This window comes from Oncorhynchus mykiss, chromosome 1 (genome assembly GCF_013265735.2).
Source record: "Oncorhynchus mykiss isolate Arlee chromosome 1, USDA_OmykA_1.1, whole genome shotgun sequence".
Taxonomy (NCBI): domain Eukaryota; kingdom Metazoa; phylum Chordata; class Actinopteri; order Salmoniformes; family Salmonidae; genus Oncorhynchus; species Oncorhynchus mykiss.
In genome coordinates, this window is record NC_048565.1 from 13332472 (window position 1) to 13349468 (window position 16997).

The 16997-nt window shown below is 42.3% G+C and overlaps 1 protein-coding gene across 1 annotated transcript in view; it reads right to left on the bottom strand.

Annotated features, from left to right (window-relative positions):
• LOC110539125 (growth hormone-releasing hormone receptor-like) overlaps positions 1 to 16997 on the bottom strand; it is a 45431-nt gene that overhangs the window by 25141 nt on the left and 3293 nt on the right. The window contains exons 2-5 of the mRNA XM_021626148.2: positions 8986 to 9094; positions 3625 to 3732; positions 3301 to 3398; positions 1261 to 1358 (exon numbers count right to left, since the gene is read on the bottom strand). Of these exons, the coding sequence (XP_021481823.2) occupies positions 1261 to 1358; positions 3301 to 3398; positions 3625 to 3732; positions 8986 to 9094 (413 nt within the window). The remainder of the gene's footprint in view (positions 1 to 1260; positions 1359 to 3300; positions 3399 to 3624; positions 3733 to 8985; positions 9095 to 16997) is intronic.

Here is a 16997-nt window from a genome sequence, read left to right on the forward strand (position 1 = left end):
GATACAGCCTGGATCCGAACCAGGGACTGTAGTGATCCCTCTTGCACTGAGATGCAGTGCCTTAGACCGCTGCGCCACTCGGAGCATGTACTGTAATGTTTTTAAAATGTATAACTGCCTTAATTTTGCTGGTAGAGTAGCTGCTGCCTTGGCAACTGCTAATGGGCAACAGCTAATCCATAATAAATACAAATACAAAAGGACCACACACACACACACACACACACACACACACACACACACACACACACACACACACACACACACACACACACACACACACACACACACACACACACACACACACACACACACACACAACCCTGTCAGGACAACCCTGTCAGGACAACGGACCACACACACAACACCGTCAGGACAAAGAACACACACCCACAACACCGTCAGGACAGAGGACACACACACACACACACACACACACACACACACACACAAAACACTGTCAGGACGAAGGACCACACTTCTCGACCAACAATTGAAAGACATTAAAATTAGGTCAAGGAGAATAGTACAACAATAGGGGAGCCTCAGGTTTAGAAACAATAATATGTTGAGAAGAGTCCCTTAAGCAAGATGGTCCTGGGGCTCTGTTCACAAACACACCCCACAGAGCCCCAGGACAGCAGCACAATTAGACCCAACCAAATCATGAGAAAACAAAAAAACTATAACTTGACACATTGGAAAGAAATAACAAAAAACAGAGTAAACTAGAATTCTATCTGGCCCTAAACAGAGAGTACACAGTGGCAGAATACCTGACCTGTTGCCACGAGAAAAGGACAACCAGTGAAGAACAAACACCATTGTAAAAACAACCCATATTTATGTTGATTTATTTTCCCTTTTGTACTTGAACTATTTGCACATCATTACAACACTGTAGACATAATATGACATTTGAATGTCTTTATTCTTTTGGAAGTGTCATTTTTACTGTTAATTGTTTGTTTCACTTTTGTTTATCTACTTCACTTGCTTTGGCACTGTTAACATATGTTTCCCATGCCAATAAAGCCCTTACATTGAAATTGAATTGACAGAGAGAGAGAGAGAGAGAGAGAGTGCGTGCTGGCGTTAGCAGGTGTTTGTTACTGAGATCATAAATTATACCACTCGGCTTTAGTATGCCACCCCCCTCTACTGTATTACAGTAGAGTATGCAAATTCTAGCCATTATTTTTCTTCACCCAACAACGACCTCAAAACAATCTCCTGTTGTGACCTTTGACCTCCTCCTACCTGAAGAGCAATAGGATCACCACGGCGATGAAGAGGAAGACCAGGGAGGTGCCGTAACCAATGGTGTAGATCAGCTTGACAGTGGCAAAGTAGGAGTCCTGCATAGGTTTCACATAGAGATCAGAACCCATATTCAGGCTCAGAGTAGTGGAACTGATCTAAGATCAGCTTCACCATGTCCATATACTTTTGTTCATTATGATCTAAAAACAAACAGATCTTATATCGGCACTCCCACTTGACACCAGGACCTGTACTCATGAAGCCTCTCAGAGTACGGGTGCTCATTTAGGATCAGTTCTCTATTTTAGATCATAATAAGTACAATTATATGAACAGGGGGACCTGATCCTAAATCAGCTCTGAGGCTCTGGGGTCATTCCATGTCATTTCAGCAAACCATGACACCCACTCAGATTATTCTGAAATCGTTTCTGTAGTTAGAAACAGATAAGATAATAATTCCTGAAACACTATCCAGAGTAGTGCAGGTGCAGGCAGTGATCGGTTGAAAAGCATGCATTTAGTTTGACTTATATTTAAGAGCAGGGGGGCTGAGTCACTGGCTTGCTAGTGCTCTCCCATGCCGTCCCTAGGAGGGGTGCATCAAGTCTTGACAGAAGTCAAGTCACTGACGTTACACCACCCCCAAAGAGTTAGTCTGTCTTATCTGGTGAAATTTTCCTGCCTTATCTGGTTTCCTGTGTGATCTTAAGCATTCTTCCTCTAATTCTTCCATCTCTCTCTTCGCTCGCAGAGGACCTAGGCCCAAGGACCATGCCTCAGGACAACCTGGCCTGACGACTCCTGACTGTCCCCTTCCCCAGTCGACCTTTCTGCTGTTCTGCCTGCTGCTATGGAACCGGACCTGTTCACCGGACCTGTTCACCGGACCTGCTACTTTATCCCGGAACTGATGTTTTAACCCTCCATCTCTCTCTGCCACATCTGCTGTCTCGACCTCTGAATGATTGGCTATGAAAAGCCAATTGACATTTACTCCTGAGGTGCTGACCTGTTACACCCTCTATAACCACTGTGATTATTATTTGACACTGCTGGTCATCTAGGAACGTTTGAACATCTTGAGGAACAGTCTAGTCTTAATGGCCACGTACTCTTTTAATCTCCACAGGCACAGCGAGGTTCCTGCTTTCTAGTTTTTTTTCCTAGCCACCGTGCGTCTACTGTATATCTGCATTGCTTGCTCTTTGTGGTTTTAGGCTAGGTTTACCTATAAGCACTTTGTGACATCTGTTGATGTAAGAAGGGCTTTTTAAATACATTTGATTGATTGAAAGTATTATGGAGCTGTTGCTTAGAGTATTGATAATTCAACCTTTGTAATGCACTCCCTTTGAACATGGTGACTTTTATCCCCCCTGTTCAGAGAAATTAGCCATTGAAGTCACTTGCAATCTTTACCATAAATGAGTGTGACAGTACCAAGTGTTGCCCACTAGATGTCGCTGTTCCTGCTACTGCCACCACACCCTTTTATAAATGTTTCTGGTCTCTTGTGTTTTATAAAATTGTCTTTGCAACTTTGGGTAGAAAACCAATTGCTTTTGCTCATGATGATAATATCAGTCCCATGACTTGAATGAGATTTCCAACTATAGGTTTTTTTCACAACTGCCACCAGTTTGGCCCCAAAACATTTACAACATTGACATGTTAAACACCATACCATTATTTGACTATGAAACCCTGAAAACCAATGGTGTTCACTACATTGATGGTTTATATTTAGGATAATGTTTACAGCTTTATCATGGTATTTTAAATACATTTTTAAATGATCTTATTTGATGTTATATATATTTTACATGTGATGGGGCCACACAGAGGGCCAGAGATAATTACAGACACTTGTAATAATTTTGTAATAAATACCCAAAAAGGCCACTAGATGTCATCGATAAATTCATATATTCCTTGAAAGTTACCAAAATGTTGGTTGTTTACTGGTAAGTTTCCAGTAATATACCCTCCCTTTGCAACCCTACCCCTGAACCTTATCTCTAAACTCTCTTTCACCTCTGGAATGGGAACGTCGTCGCCCACACTACAGGCTGTGTGGTACGGGGGGAAGGGTCGCGACCATCCGATGCTGGTGCAGTTTCTGCTGACTGACCCTGCTGAGGTAGAGGCCAAAGGTTAGGGGTCACCGGGGATGAGAAACAGAACCCCCATGAGGGGCGGGACTATGGGCTGTCAGTCACTGTGACTGACAGGGATTGAAAGCCAGTGGAAAACGGACGAAGATAATTACTGTATAAGAGAAAAACCATAACATATTACCTGTATATCATTGTACTGTACCACCCACTATGTGAACTCATACACAAATGTCACCTGCACCTGTGTTATTCCCCCAAAAAGAGAAGACAGCAGGACAGGTTGTGTTGATCATCTCACCAACTGCAGCATATGGCCAGCACACCACAGAGTCCCAGAACGGTAGACAACCTTAGAGAGAGAGAGCGAGAGAGAGAGAGAGAGAGAGAGAGAGAGAGAGAGAGATTGGTTGACCCTCCTTTGGCAGTAATAACCCCAACCAAACATTTCTGTAGTTGCGGATCAGACCTGCACAACGGTCAGGAGGAATTTTGGACCATTCGTCTTTACAAAACTGTTTCAGTTCAGCAATATTCTTGGGACGTCTGGTGTGAACCGCTCTCTTGAGGTCATGCCACAGCATCTCAATCAGGTTGAGGTAGGACTCTGACTGGGCCACTCCAGAAGGCGTATTTTATTCTGTTGAAGCCATTCTGTTGTTGATTTACTGTGTTTAGGTTGTAGTCCTGTTGCATCACTCAACTTCTGTTGAGCTTCAATTAGCGGACGGATAGCCTAACATTCTCCCGCAAAATGTCTTGATAAACTTGGGAATTCATTTCTCTGTCGATGATAGCAAGCTGTCCAGGCCCTGAGGCAGCAAAGCAGCCCCAAACCCTGATGCTCCCTCCACCATACTTTACAGTTGGATGAGGTTTTGATGTTGGTGTGCTGTGCCTTTTTTTCTCCTCACATAGTGTTGTGTGTTTCTTCCAAACAACTCAACTGTAGTTTCATCTGTCCAGAGAATATTTTGCCAGTAGTGCTGTGGAACATTCAGGTGCACTTATACAAACTTCAGAAGTGCCGCAATGTTTTTTTGGACAGCAGTGGCTTCTTCCGTGGTGTCCTCCCATGAACACCGTTTTTGTTTAGTGTTTTACGTATCGTAGACTTGTCAACAGAGATGTTAGCATATTCCAGAGATTTCTGTTAGTCTAGGATTCATCTTAACCTCATTGAGCATTCTGCGCTGTGCCACTCAAGGACATTCAGAGACCTGTCCCAAAGCCACTCCGGCCTTGTCTTGGCTGTGTGCTTAGTGTCGTTGTCCTCATTGAAGGTGAACCTTCACCCCAGTCTGAGGTCCTGAGCGCTCTGGAGCAGGTTTTCATCAAGGATCTCTTTGCTCTATTCATCTTTCCCTGACTAGCCTCACAGTCCCTGCCGCTGAAAAACATCCCCACATCCCCCATGCTACCACCACCATGCTTAACCATAGGGATGGTGCCAGGTTTCCTCCAGACATGATGCTTGGCATTCAGGCCAAAGAGTTCAATCTTGATTCCATCAGACCAGAGAATCTTGTTTCTCATGGTCTGGAGACCTTTAGGTGACTTTTGGCAAACTCCAAGCGGGCTGTCATGTGCCTTTTACTGAGGAGTGGCTTCTGTCTGGCCACTCTACCATAAAGGCCTGATTGGTGGTGTGCTGCAGAGATGATTGTCCTTCTGGAAGGTTCACCCATCGCCAAAGACGAACTCTGAATCTCTGACAGATTGACCATTGGGTTCTTGGTCACTTCGACCTCATGGCTTGGTTTTTGCGCTGACATGCACCGTCAATTGTGGGACCTTGAATAGACTGGTGTGTGCCTTTCCAAATCATGTCCAATCAATTGAATTGACCACAGGTGGACTCCAAGTTGTAGAAACATCTCAAGGATGATCAATGGAAACATGATGCATCTGAGCTCAATTTCGAGTCTCATAGCAAAGGGTCTGAATAGTTATGTAAATCATGTATTTCTGTTTTTTTATTTATAATACATTTGCAAAAATGTCTAAACACCTGTTTTTCTATTTATCATTGTGGGGTATTGTGTGTAGATTGATGATGGGGAAAAAAAGTATTTTAATCCATTTTATAATAAGGCTGTAATGTAACAAAATGTGAAAAAATGGAAGGGGTCTGAATACTTTCTGAATGCACTGTATATAGACCTTAAAGGGATAGCTCACCTCAACTATGCACTGTATATAGGCCTTAAAGGGATAGCTCACCTCAACTATGCCCAGTATATAGGCCTTAAAGGGATAGCTCACCTCAACTATGCCCAGTATATAGACCTTAAAGGGATAGCTGACCTCAACTATGCACTGTATATAGGCCTTAAAGGGATAGCTCACCTCAACTATGCCCAGTATATAGGCCTTAAAGGGATAGCTCACCTCAACTATGCCCAGTATATAGACCTTAAAGGGATAGCTGACCTCAACTATGCACTGTATATAGGCCTTAAAGGGATAGATCACCTCAACTATGCACTGTATATAGGCCTTAAAGGGTTGGCTCACCTCAACTATGTACTGTATATAGGCCTTAAAGGGATAGATCACCTCAACTATGCACTGTATATAGGCCTTAAAGGGATAGCTCACCTCAACTATGCACTGTATATAGGCCTTAAAGGGATAGATCACCTCAACTATGCACTGTATATAGGCCTTAAAGGGATAGCTCACCTCAACTATGCACTGTATATAGGCCTTAAAGGGATAGCTCACCTCAACTATGCACTGTATATAGGCCTTAAAGCATAGGTGTCAAACTCTGGCCCGTGGGCCAAATTTAGCCCGCGGGGTAATTATATTTGGCCCGCGAGACAATACCAAATTACTACTAGAGCTGGCCCGCCGGTATTATACAGCGCATTCACCACTAATACTACGAATCCCATAATGCTCTGCTGTTTTCGCGCGCCAATCAGGACAGGACCCAGAAACGCTCTCTCCTCTGTGACAGTAGTCATAGCAACATAGACGCTACAACTGTCAGCGAGCTAACCCTTCCCAAAAATGGCGAAAAGAAAGGCAGAAAACAGGAGCTTTCTGGACAAGTGGGAGGCAGAATATCTGTTTACATATGTAAAAGACAAACCTGTTTGTCTTGTTTGTGGAGTCAACGTGGCTGTAAGTAAGGAGTACAACATTAGACGACACTATGAAACGAAACACCATGACAAATACAAGGACCTGGACATGACTCAAAGGAGCCAGAAAGTAGAGGAGATGAAAAGAAGTTTGGTTTCACAACAGAATATGTTTAAAAAAGCCACATCCCAAAGCGAGGCTGCTGTAAAGGCTAGTTATATAGTGGCAGCAGAGATCGCAAAATCAGCCCGGCCCTTTAATGAGGGAGAGTTCATGAAAAAGTGCATGATGAAGGTTTGTGACCTCGTATGCCCAGAGAAAAAACAAGCATTTTCAAACGTGAGCCTGAGCAGGAACACAGTAGCTGATCGCACATGTGATCTTGCCACCAATCTGTATGACCAGCTGATGGAAAAGGGAAAAGATTTTGTTGCGTTCTCCCTCGCTGTGGATGAGAGCTGCGACGCATCTGATACTGCTCAGCTGTCAGTCTTCATCCGTGGAGTGGACTCAAATCTGTGTGTTACGGAGGAGCTATTAGGATTCAAATCAATGCATGGCACAACCACAGGAAATGAAATATTTGAGGAGGTTTCCAAATGTGTAACTGAAATAAAGCTGCCGTGGGATAAACTCGTTGGATTAACGACAGATGGTGCGCCAGCGATGTGCGGTAAAAAGAGTGGACTGGTGGGCATGGTTCGGGAGAAGATGCGGGAAGAGAACTGTGCAGGTGAGCTAACTGTTTACCACTGCATCATACATCAGGAAGCACTGTGTGCCAAAGCCCTAAAGATGGAACATGTTATGACCACAGTAACACAGGTAGTTAACTTTATAAGAGCCAAAGGTCTAAATCACCGCCAATTTAAATCTTTTCTGGAGGAGTGTGGTTCGGAATACGCAGACGTGCCGTATCACACAGAGGTGAGATGGCTAAGCAGAGGAAAAGTACTGAACAGATGTTTCGAGCTGCGTGAGGAAATATGTCAATTCCTGGAAACCAAAGGGAAGGATACAGCAGAGCTCCGGGAGCAAAAGTTCCTGTGTGAGCTGGCCTTTCTCTGTGACATCTCGAGCCATCTCGATGCGCTGAACCTGCAGCTTCAGGGGCGGGGGCGCATCATCACAGACATGTACGCTGCAGTGAGGGCCTTCAAAACTAAACTGTGCCTGTGGGAGAATCAGATGCTGCAAGGAAACCCTTGCCATTTTCCCTGCTGCCAATCCATAAAAGCGCAGATCTCTACCGCCGTGTTCCCATGCGCACAGTTTGCTGAAAAACTCAGTGTTCTCGCCGCTGAGTTTAGCCGGCGATTTGCCGACTTCGATGCCCAGAAATGCAAGTTTGAACTGCTTAGTAATCCCTTCGCAGTTGATGTGGAAAATGCACCAACCAACATCCAAATGGAGCTGATTGAACTCCAGTTCAACGACACGCTGAAGTCAAAGTATGATGCTGTGGGCGCCGCACAGTCTCCACGGTTCATCCCTGACACAATGCCTCATCTCCGCACCCAAGCTGCTCAGATGCTCTCCATGTTCGGCAGCACTTATCTCTGCGAGCAACTTTTCTCCTCGATGAAGATGACCAAAACAACTCACAGGAGACGTCTGACTGATGAACATCTTCGCTCGATACTGAGGATTTCTTCAGCTCAGAGCTTGAGCCCAGACATTGATGAACTAGCATCCAAGAAGAGATGCCAGGTATCTGGCTTGGGCACATCAGATTAGACCAGTGTGCAATAATTAATGTTTTCTTTATGCACTTTTTCTTGCTACAAGGCATGGGCTTGAATGGTTGATTGATTTATTATCATTTTATTTGTAAAATTATTAGCCAGTGGAAAAAGTTTATTTTGGTATTTAAATCAGAAGGCTGCAAATAGAAAAGAGGCATACAATTTTTATTTAAATTTTATTTATTTAATAAATTAATGCCATTGATGTGTTTTTTCATTTGAAATTCGATTTTGCATGTCTCCACTATTAAATTATATATTGTATGGTAATAAGCGATGCTTGTTCCATATTCAATGTTAAAGCAAAACTTGTTTGGGTCCATATTAAAAGGTTAATTTGTTCAATGTTGGCCCGTGACTTTGTTCAGGTTTTACATTTTGGCCCACTGGGTATTTGAGTTTGACACCCCTGCCTTAAAGGGATAGCTCACCTCAACTATGCCCTGTACATAGGCCTTAAAGGGCTAGCTCACCTCAACTATGCCCAGTATATAGGCCTTAAAGGGATAGATCACCTCAACTATGCACTGTAGCTCCTCTCTTTTGTTATTTTATAATACACTTACTACTTTTACACTAGAATCGTTTTGGAATCTGCTCTTTCAACAAACTATTGTCTATAAACCATTTATTCAATGCCAGACTCTCATGTTTACATGTGAACATACTGTATATCATATTATGACTGACTATTCATTGAGATGAGCAGTAAACTGGAGAGTGAGAAAATGTAATGGCTCATTCTAAGACGATAGTGACATGGATACCTAGTGTACTGTGGTTGTTGTCATGCTCTGCGATGTATTGAAGACAATGCCGCTCCTCTCTCTCCAGCTGTAATATATACTCGCAGTCTGGGTGCAGACTGGACAGATCCTGGCGAGAGAGATGGGTCGGGGAGAGAAAGAGAAACAGAAAGTGAGGCAAATATTGAACCAAAAGTTGAAACCATAGAAACAAAACCAATCATTCTTCTCTTAAGTGTATGGAAGAACACTCACGTCTCCCTCCAGAACCCACCTGAATGGCTATTGAAGAAAGTAATGAATGTTATCTACTAGCTGAGATGTCTGCACATTTTATTATTCATTTTAAGTGCACCCAGATGAAATGACATTTTTGAAATTTGAAGGTGGCTATTCCCAAGGAAAAAAAGAACACAAAACAACTTGACATTGACAGAGTCTGTATCCCGAATGTCAGAGAAAGGAAAATTAACCAACAAGACCAACAGAACCCTGAACAGCTTCAATCCCCAAGCTATAAGACTGCTAAATGGTTAGTTAAATAGTTGACCAATAGCTACCCGGACCATCTGCAATGACCCTGTTGACTCATCACATAAGCTGCTGCTACTGTTTATTATCTATCCCATTGTCACTTTACCCCTACCTATATGTACAGTTCAAGTCAGAAGTTTACATACACCTTAGCCAACTACATTTAGACTCAGTTTTTCCACAATTCCTGACATTTAATCCCAGTAAAGCTTCCCTGTCTTAGGTCAGTTAGGGTCACCACTTTATTTAAAGAATGTGAAATGTCAGAATAATAGTAGAGATAATGATTTAATTCAGCTTTTATTTCTTTCATCACATTCCCAGTGGGACAGAAGTTTACATACATTCAATTAGTATTTGGTAGGATTGCTGGTGTAACTGAATCAGGTTTGTAGGCCTCCTTGCTCGCACATGCTTTTTCAGTTCTGCCCACAACATTTCTATAGGATTGAGGTCAGGGCTTTGTGATGGCCACTCCAATACCTTGACTTTGTTGTCCTTAAGCCATTTTGCCACAACTTTGGAAGTTTGCTTGGGGTCATTGATCATTTGGAAGACCCATTTGCGACAAAGCTTTAACTTCCTGACTGATGTCTTGAGATGTTGCTTCAATATATCCACATCATTTTCGTACCTCATGATGCCATCTATTTTGTGTACCAGTTCCTCCTCAGCAAAGCACCCCCACAACATGACGATGTGCTTCACGGTTGGGATGGTGTTCTTCGACTTGCAAGCTTCCCCCTTTTTCCTCCAAACATAACGATGGTCATTATGACCAAACAGTTCTATTTTTGTTTCATCAGACCAGACGACGTTTCTCCAAAAAGTACGATCTTTGTCCCCATGTGCAGTTGCAAACCGTAATCTGGCTTTTTTAAGTCGGTTTTGGAGCAGTGGCTTCTTCCTTGCTGAGAGGCCTTTCAGGTTATGTCGATATAGGACTCGTTTTACTGTGGATATAGACACTTTTGTACCTGTTTCCTCCACCATCTTCACAGGGTCCTTTGCTGTTGTTCTGGGATTGATTTGTACTTTTCGCAAAGTACATTCATCTCTAGGAGACAGAACGCATCTCCTTCCTGAGCAGTATGACAGCTGCGTGGTCCCATGGTGTTTATACTATTGTTTGTACAGATGAACGTGGTACCTTCAGGAGTTTGATAATTGCTCCCAAGGATTAACCAGACTTGTGGAGGTCTACAATTTGTTTTCCGAGGTCTTTTCTGATTTCTGTTGATTTTCCCAAAGAGGCACTGAGTTTGAAGGTAGGCCTTGAAATACATCCACAGGTACACCTCCAATTGACTCAAATTATGTAAATTAGCCTATCAGAAGCTTCTAAAGCTATTAATTCATTTTCTGGAATTTTCCAAGCTGTTTAAAGGCACAGTCAACTTAGCGTATGTAAACTTCTGACCCACTGGAATTGTGATGCAGTGAATTATAAGTGAAATAATGTCTGTAAACAATTGTTGGAAAAATTACTTGTCATGCACAAAGTAGATGTCCTATCCGACTTTCCAAAACTATAGTTTGTTAACAAGATATTTGTGGAGTGGTTGAAAAACGAGTTTTAATGACTCCAACCTAAGTGTATGTAAACTTCTGACTTCAACTGTACACGTCTACCTCAATTCCCTCGTACTATTGGACATCGACTAGGTATGTCACGGATCTAACAGATTTCCAAACCTGGATTGTGCAACATTTGCCAGTTTTTTTGTTTTTGTTTTATTCTTCAAGCTCTGTCAAATTGGTTGTTGATCATTGCTAGACAAACATTTTCAGGTCTTGACATATATTTTAAAGTAGATTTAAGTCAAACTCGGCCACTCAGGAACATTCATTGTCTTCTTGGTAAGCAACTCCAGTGTAGATTTGGCCTTGTGTTGTAGGTTACTGAGACAGGTGAAAGGAAGTGCGAGCGAGAGACATTAATTCATTAAGTTTTCTCTAAATGCCACATTCGTTTCAATTAGGGTCGCAGGTCATTGTCATGCCAAGTCGCCTGAAGTCAATATGTACATAGGCAAACCCTTAGAGCCCTTTAACTTAGGCCTAGACTGCTCTGAATTACTAAGTACCTGTACCTTGACATTAGATGCCGATTATGGATCTATCTACTATAGTTTATCTTTCCATCAATCTATCTGCCTATACTTACTGTACAGTCATATACATCCAGTCCTATACACCCAGTCCTATACTTACAGTCCCTTTACCTACAGTCCCTTTACCTACAGTCCTTCTAAAAATAAATTGCGTTTTATAAAAGCATCTAAGATATACATATAAACTAGATGGTCATTTTCCATGAAGTAAAATTGTGTGACTTGCTTCAGCTCTTTAAAAAGTATTTTTGTGGCGGTGGACAAGATAGCCTGAATATGTGAAAGTTGGTTTGGTGACTAATTTGAACGGTTCAAGAGTTACTGTTGGTGTGTTATTTTATGCAAATGTTGATAAGAGTTTTATGAATTTCAAGTTAGGAAAGCCTGAATATTAAGCGTCTGATGCTCAGTTACACCTGCAGAGATGATTGTGTGGTGCCTGGATGATCAGATAAAGTAACCAGACATATGAAACCATTATCTTCTAGGTGGGAAGTATAATATATACAGTGCTCTTTACAAGGCTAAGCAGGTACGGGGAAAACATTTTGTGTGCCTGCGTTCGCGTGCGCGTGTGCCTGCGCCCGTGTGCCTGCGTTCGTGTGCCCGTGTGCCTGTGTTCGTGTGCGCGTGTGCCTGCGCCCGTGTGCCTGTGTTCGTGAGCCCGTGTGCCTGCGTTCGCGTGCGCGTGTGCCTGCGTTCGTGTGCGCGTGTGCCTGCGTGAACGGAGGACTGGAGGAAGCAACACACGCATATTTCTTCCATTTCCGTGTGTGAGAGTATGTTTGTGGAATTGTTAGTTTTAGGATATGTTGAGTGGTTGTGTGGATGGACATACTCTGCATTTGGAAAGTATGCAGACCCCTTGACTTCTTCCACATTTTGTTATATTACAGCCTTATTCTAACCTGTATTTTTCCCCTCATCAATCTACACACAAAAGACAAAGCACAAACAGTTGTTTTTTTGCAAATGTATTAAAAATGAAAATATCACATTTACATAAATATTCAGACCCTTAATTCAGTACTTTGTTGAAGCATCTTTGGCAGAGATTACAGCCTTGATTCTTCTTAGGTATGACGCTAAAAGCTTGGTACACCTGTATTTAAGGAGTTTCTCCCATTCCTCTCTGCAGGTCCTCTCAAGCTCTGTCAGGTTGGATGGGGAGCGTCGCTGCACAGCTATTTTCAGGTCTCTTCAGATATGTTTGATTGGGTTCAAGCCTGGGCTCTGGCTGGGCCACTCAAGGACATTCAGAGACTTGTCCCGAAGCCACTCCTGTGTTGTCTTGGCTGTGTGCTTAGGGTCGTTGTAATATTGGAAGGTTAACCTTCACCCCAGTCTAAGGTCCTGAGCGCTCTGGAGCAGGTTTTCATCAAGGATCTCTCTGTACTTTGCTCTGTTCATCTTTCCCTCGATTTTGACTAGGGTTGCAAAGGGTCGGAAACTTTCCTGGAAATTTCCGGACATTTTCTGGAAGTTCTCCATGGGGAGTTAATTTGGGGAATTTTGCTTAAATTCATCAAAAAAAGTTAGCTTATATAGTTAGCTTATAATTTTAGTAAGTAGTAGGCAAGACAGATTTCAGACACGGACAGTTTCGTGGCTTTTACCGACACACTCTGAATTCCATATCGCCCCCTAGACACTTGTCTTAATCTCAGAGGATTGGCTACATAGCAGCGTTACGGTAATCACTTCTGATTGGTTGCAATAGGTCTATTGGTTCTAATTGGTTGCCATAGGCCTATTGGTTCCATCTATCCAATCCTCTCAGATCTACAGTAGTGCCTAGGGTGTAGGGTCTAAGGGTTAGGATTAAGGTGTAGGGCTAGGGGTTAGGGTCTAGGGATCAATATGGAACTGAGCATAAGCAGAGTAGAGTCACTCTGTGTTTGTCTGGATCACTGTTAGGTTAGTAGGGTTAATAACTAGGTAATTACAAGTCTCTGGGTAGAAGAGTAGAGAAAAAAGGATACCAGAAGAGGAGAGCAATGTGTGTTCTGTATGATGTAGTTAGTGGCATAGTCACTTCAACTAAAATAATCTCAGGGTTTATGTTTACATTTGTAAGATATGCAGGTCATGTTGTCGGTCATGTTGGAAAACGCTAAGAGAGCTAATGCTAACCACATCACTACTGTAATTGACCTTTGAACTTGTTTGTGTAGAGCATTTACACTGGTTGCTCTTATTGGCTTCATTACAACAATATCATCAACAATAACAACATGTGTGTGTCAGTAACACGCTTGTCAAATTCACCATATGGGAATATTTCCCACCAGACGTTATTGTCTCCTGGTTTGGCAGTTGCTATAAAATGGATAATTGTCGTTTTGAAAAACCAGGTCACGTTGATTCTGATAAAGGACTTTATTTCTTTGGATAAGCCGAGGCACAACGACGACATAATCTCCCTGGAGTAGAAAAGTGTAGATAACTCACAGGTTGGTCGGGGTCTCTCTCATACACACATCCATATGTCAGTCTTGTCACTGAAAAAGGTTACATTTTGTTTTCCTGTTTCCTGTCAATTCTTCACTCTTCAAATGAAGGCTACCCAATAGAAACTTTCAGTCCCACTTTAGGCATTACAACTTTTAAAGGCTTTATGTAGCATACATAACATCTTCATAAGCACTTTAAAGATGCTTCACAAATCCTTATAATATGTACATAGCTATCTCAATTACCTCGTACCCCTGCACATCGACTCGGTACTGGTACTCCCTGTATATAGCCATGTTATTTTTTTTACTCGTTATAGTTATTCACTGTGTATTTATGCCTTGTGTCACTATTTCTAATTTGATTTTATATTTTTATCTTATCTTTAACTCTGCATTGTTGGAAAATGACCCTTAAGTAAGAATTTCACTGTTAGTTTACACCTGTTGTTTACAAAGCACGTGACAAATACAATCTGATGTCATACCATATTAAGGGTGTATGGGAAGGGGGATACCTAGTCAGTTGTACAACTGAAATCTGTCTTCCGCATTTAACCCAACCCCTTTGAATCAGAGAGGTGCGGGGGACTGCTTTAATCGACATCTTCGGCACCCAGGGGGAACAGCAGCTTAACTGCCTTGCTCAGGGGCAGAACAACAGATTTTTACCTTGTCAGCTCGGGGATTGGAACCAGCAACTTTTCAGTTACTGGCCCAACGCTCTGGGTGCATTGCCAAATGTGACCAAATGTTCTGATGTGAAGAGCAAAGTGCTACAATTGAATAAAATCAGTCAGATATCATGGTGGAGTTCAATGCTCAACTTCTAACTTTGTCGGTAAAAACACTTTTTAGTAATTTTTGTAATACTTGACCCAGTTACCTGGTTATTTTGTTTGCACTGCCTTTCTGTCTCAATCTGACTACAGAAATGTTTCAGAGGAAGAGGGATAAAGAGCGGTTAATGTTTCAATGTAGCAGTTTGTATGTTAATACGGGTCTCCCGAGTGGTGCAGTGGTCTAAGACACTGCATCTCAGTGCTAGAGGCCTTACTATAGACACCCTAGTTCAATTCCAGGCTGTATCACAACTGGATGTGATTGGGAGTCCCATAGGGCGGCTCACAATTTGGCCGGTGCAGGTCGTCATTGTAAATAAGAATTTGTTCTTAACTGACTTGCCTAGTTAAATATAGATCAAATCATTTCTGGGTAACAATTAAGTATCTTACTGTAAATGTTTTCAATTAAAATGGTCAAAAATAAACAAAAATAGCTTCTTAGCAAAAATGTATTTCTTAAGAGAGAATTTTGCTAGGACTGTTTGGAAGTTGCCTGAGCGGGGAGGGGAAAACTGAAAACTAGCTGTTATTGGCAGAGAGGTTTGGAACTCTTTTTCTTATTGGTCTATTAACTAATTTACTGGTGATGTCACCAGGCAGGCCAAAACTCCATCCCACCAAAACAGGCTAACATTTCAGGTGGTCTTTTCCAACAGCTCTTACACTAACAGAGCATTATCATTATTTTCACAATTCCACAGAGGAAATATACACTGAGTATCCAAAACATTAAGAACACCTGCTCTTTCCATGACATAGACTGACCAGGCGAATCCAGGTGAAAGATTGATATCACTTGTTAAAGGAGACAGGATAAAGAAGGATTTTTAAGCATTGAGACAATTATGACATGGATTGTGTATGAGTGCCATTCAGAGGGTGAATGGGCAAGACTAAATATTTAAGTGTCTTTGAACGGGGTATGGTAGCATGGCCAGGCCAACGCTGCTTTTTCCCCCCCACACTCAACAGTTTCCTGTGTGTATCAAGAATGGTCCACCACCCAAAGAACATCAGGCCAACTTGACACAACTGTGGGAAACATTGGAGTAGAGAGAGAGAGAGAGAGAGAGAGAGAGAGAGAAGAGGGTAAGATAGACAGATGTGTGTGTGTGTGTGTTCCTGAAATTCTACAGATGTTTCCATGGGGGCAGAGAGGTACTGTAGCACCATTTGGAACGTAGCCATAGAGATGGACAAATAAGAGAGCTCTCTTGACAAATAACTCCAGACGGTAAATGGAACGTTCCACTCTCGCCAAATCTGCGATTGTAGAGTGAGAGAGGGGGGGAGAAAGTAAGAGAACGAAAGAACGAAATAGAGAGAGAGAGAGGGATGTATAGTCTCCAGTATATTAATTCATGTGTGACAGAGAGAGCGAGAGAGAGAGAGAGAACAGGAGAGGGTGAACAGATAACCAGAGAGACCCATATTATAATTATTATTGTTGTTGTTGTTATTATTATCAGTGTTTAGAATTATTTCTCGTTATGCTGCAGTTAGAGGTCTTGGGTCATCGGAATGGAATGAGGTAAGAGACGAGCAGTCACATCTCACCACCAAGCTTAGTTTGGTAATCACTCTGTTGTTGTCACCACCAAGCTTAGTTTGGTAATCACTCTGTTGTTGTCACCACCAAGCTTAGTTTGGTAATCACTCTGTTGTTGTCACCACCAAGCTTAGTTTGGTAATCACTATGTTGTTGTCACCACCAAGCTTAGTTTGGTAATCACTATGTTGTTGTCACCACCAAGTTTAGTTTGGTAATCACAATGTTGTTGTCACCATCAAGCTTAGTTAGGTAATCACTCTGTTGTCACCACCAAGCTTAGTTTGGTAATCACTCTGTTGTTGTCACCACCAAGCTTAGTTTGGTAATCACACTGTTGTCACCACCAAGTTTAGTTTGGTAATCACTCTGTTGTTGTCACCACCAAGCTTAGTTAGGTAATCACACTGTTGTCACTACCAAGCTTAGTTAGGTAATCACACTGTTGTCACCACCAAGTTTAGTTTGGTAATCACTCTGTTGTTGTCACCACCAAGCTTAGTTTGGTAATCACACTGTTGTCACCACCAAGCTTAGT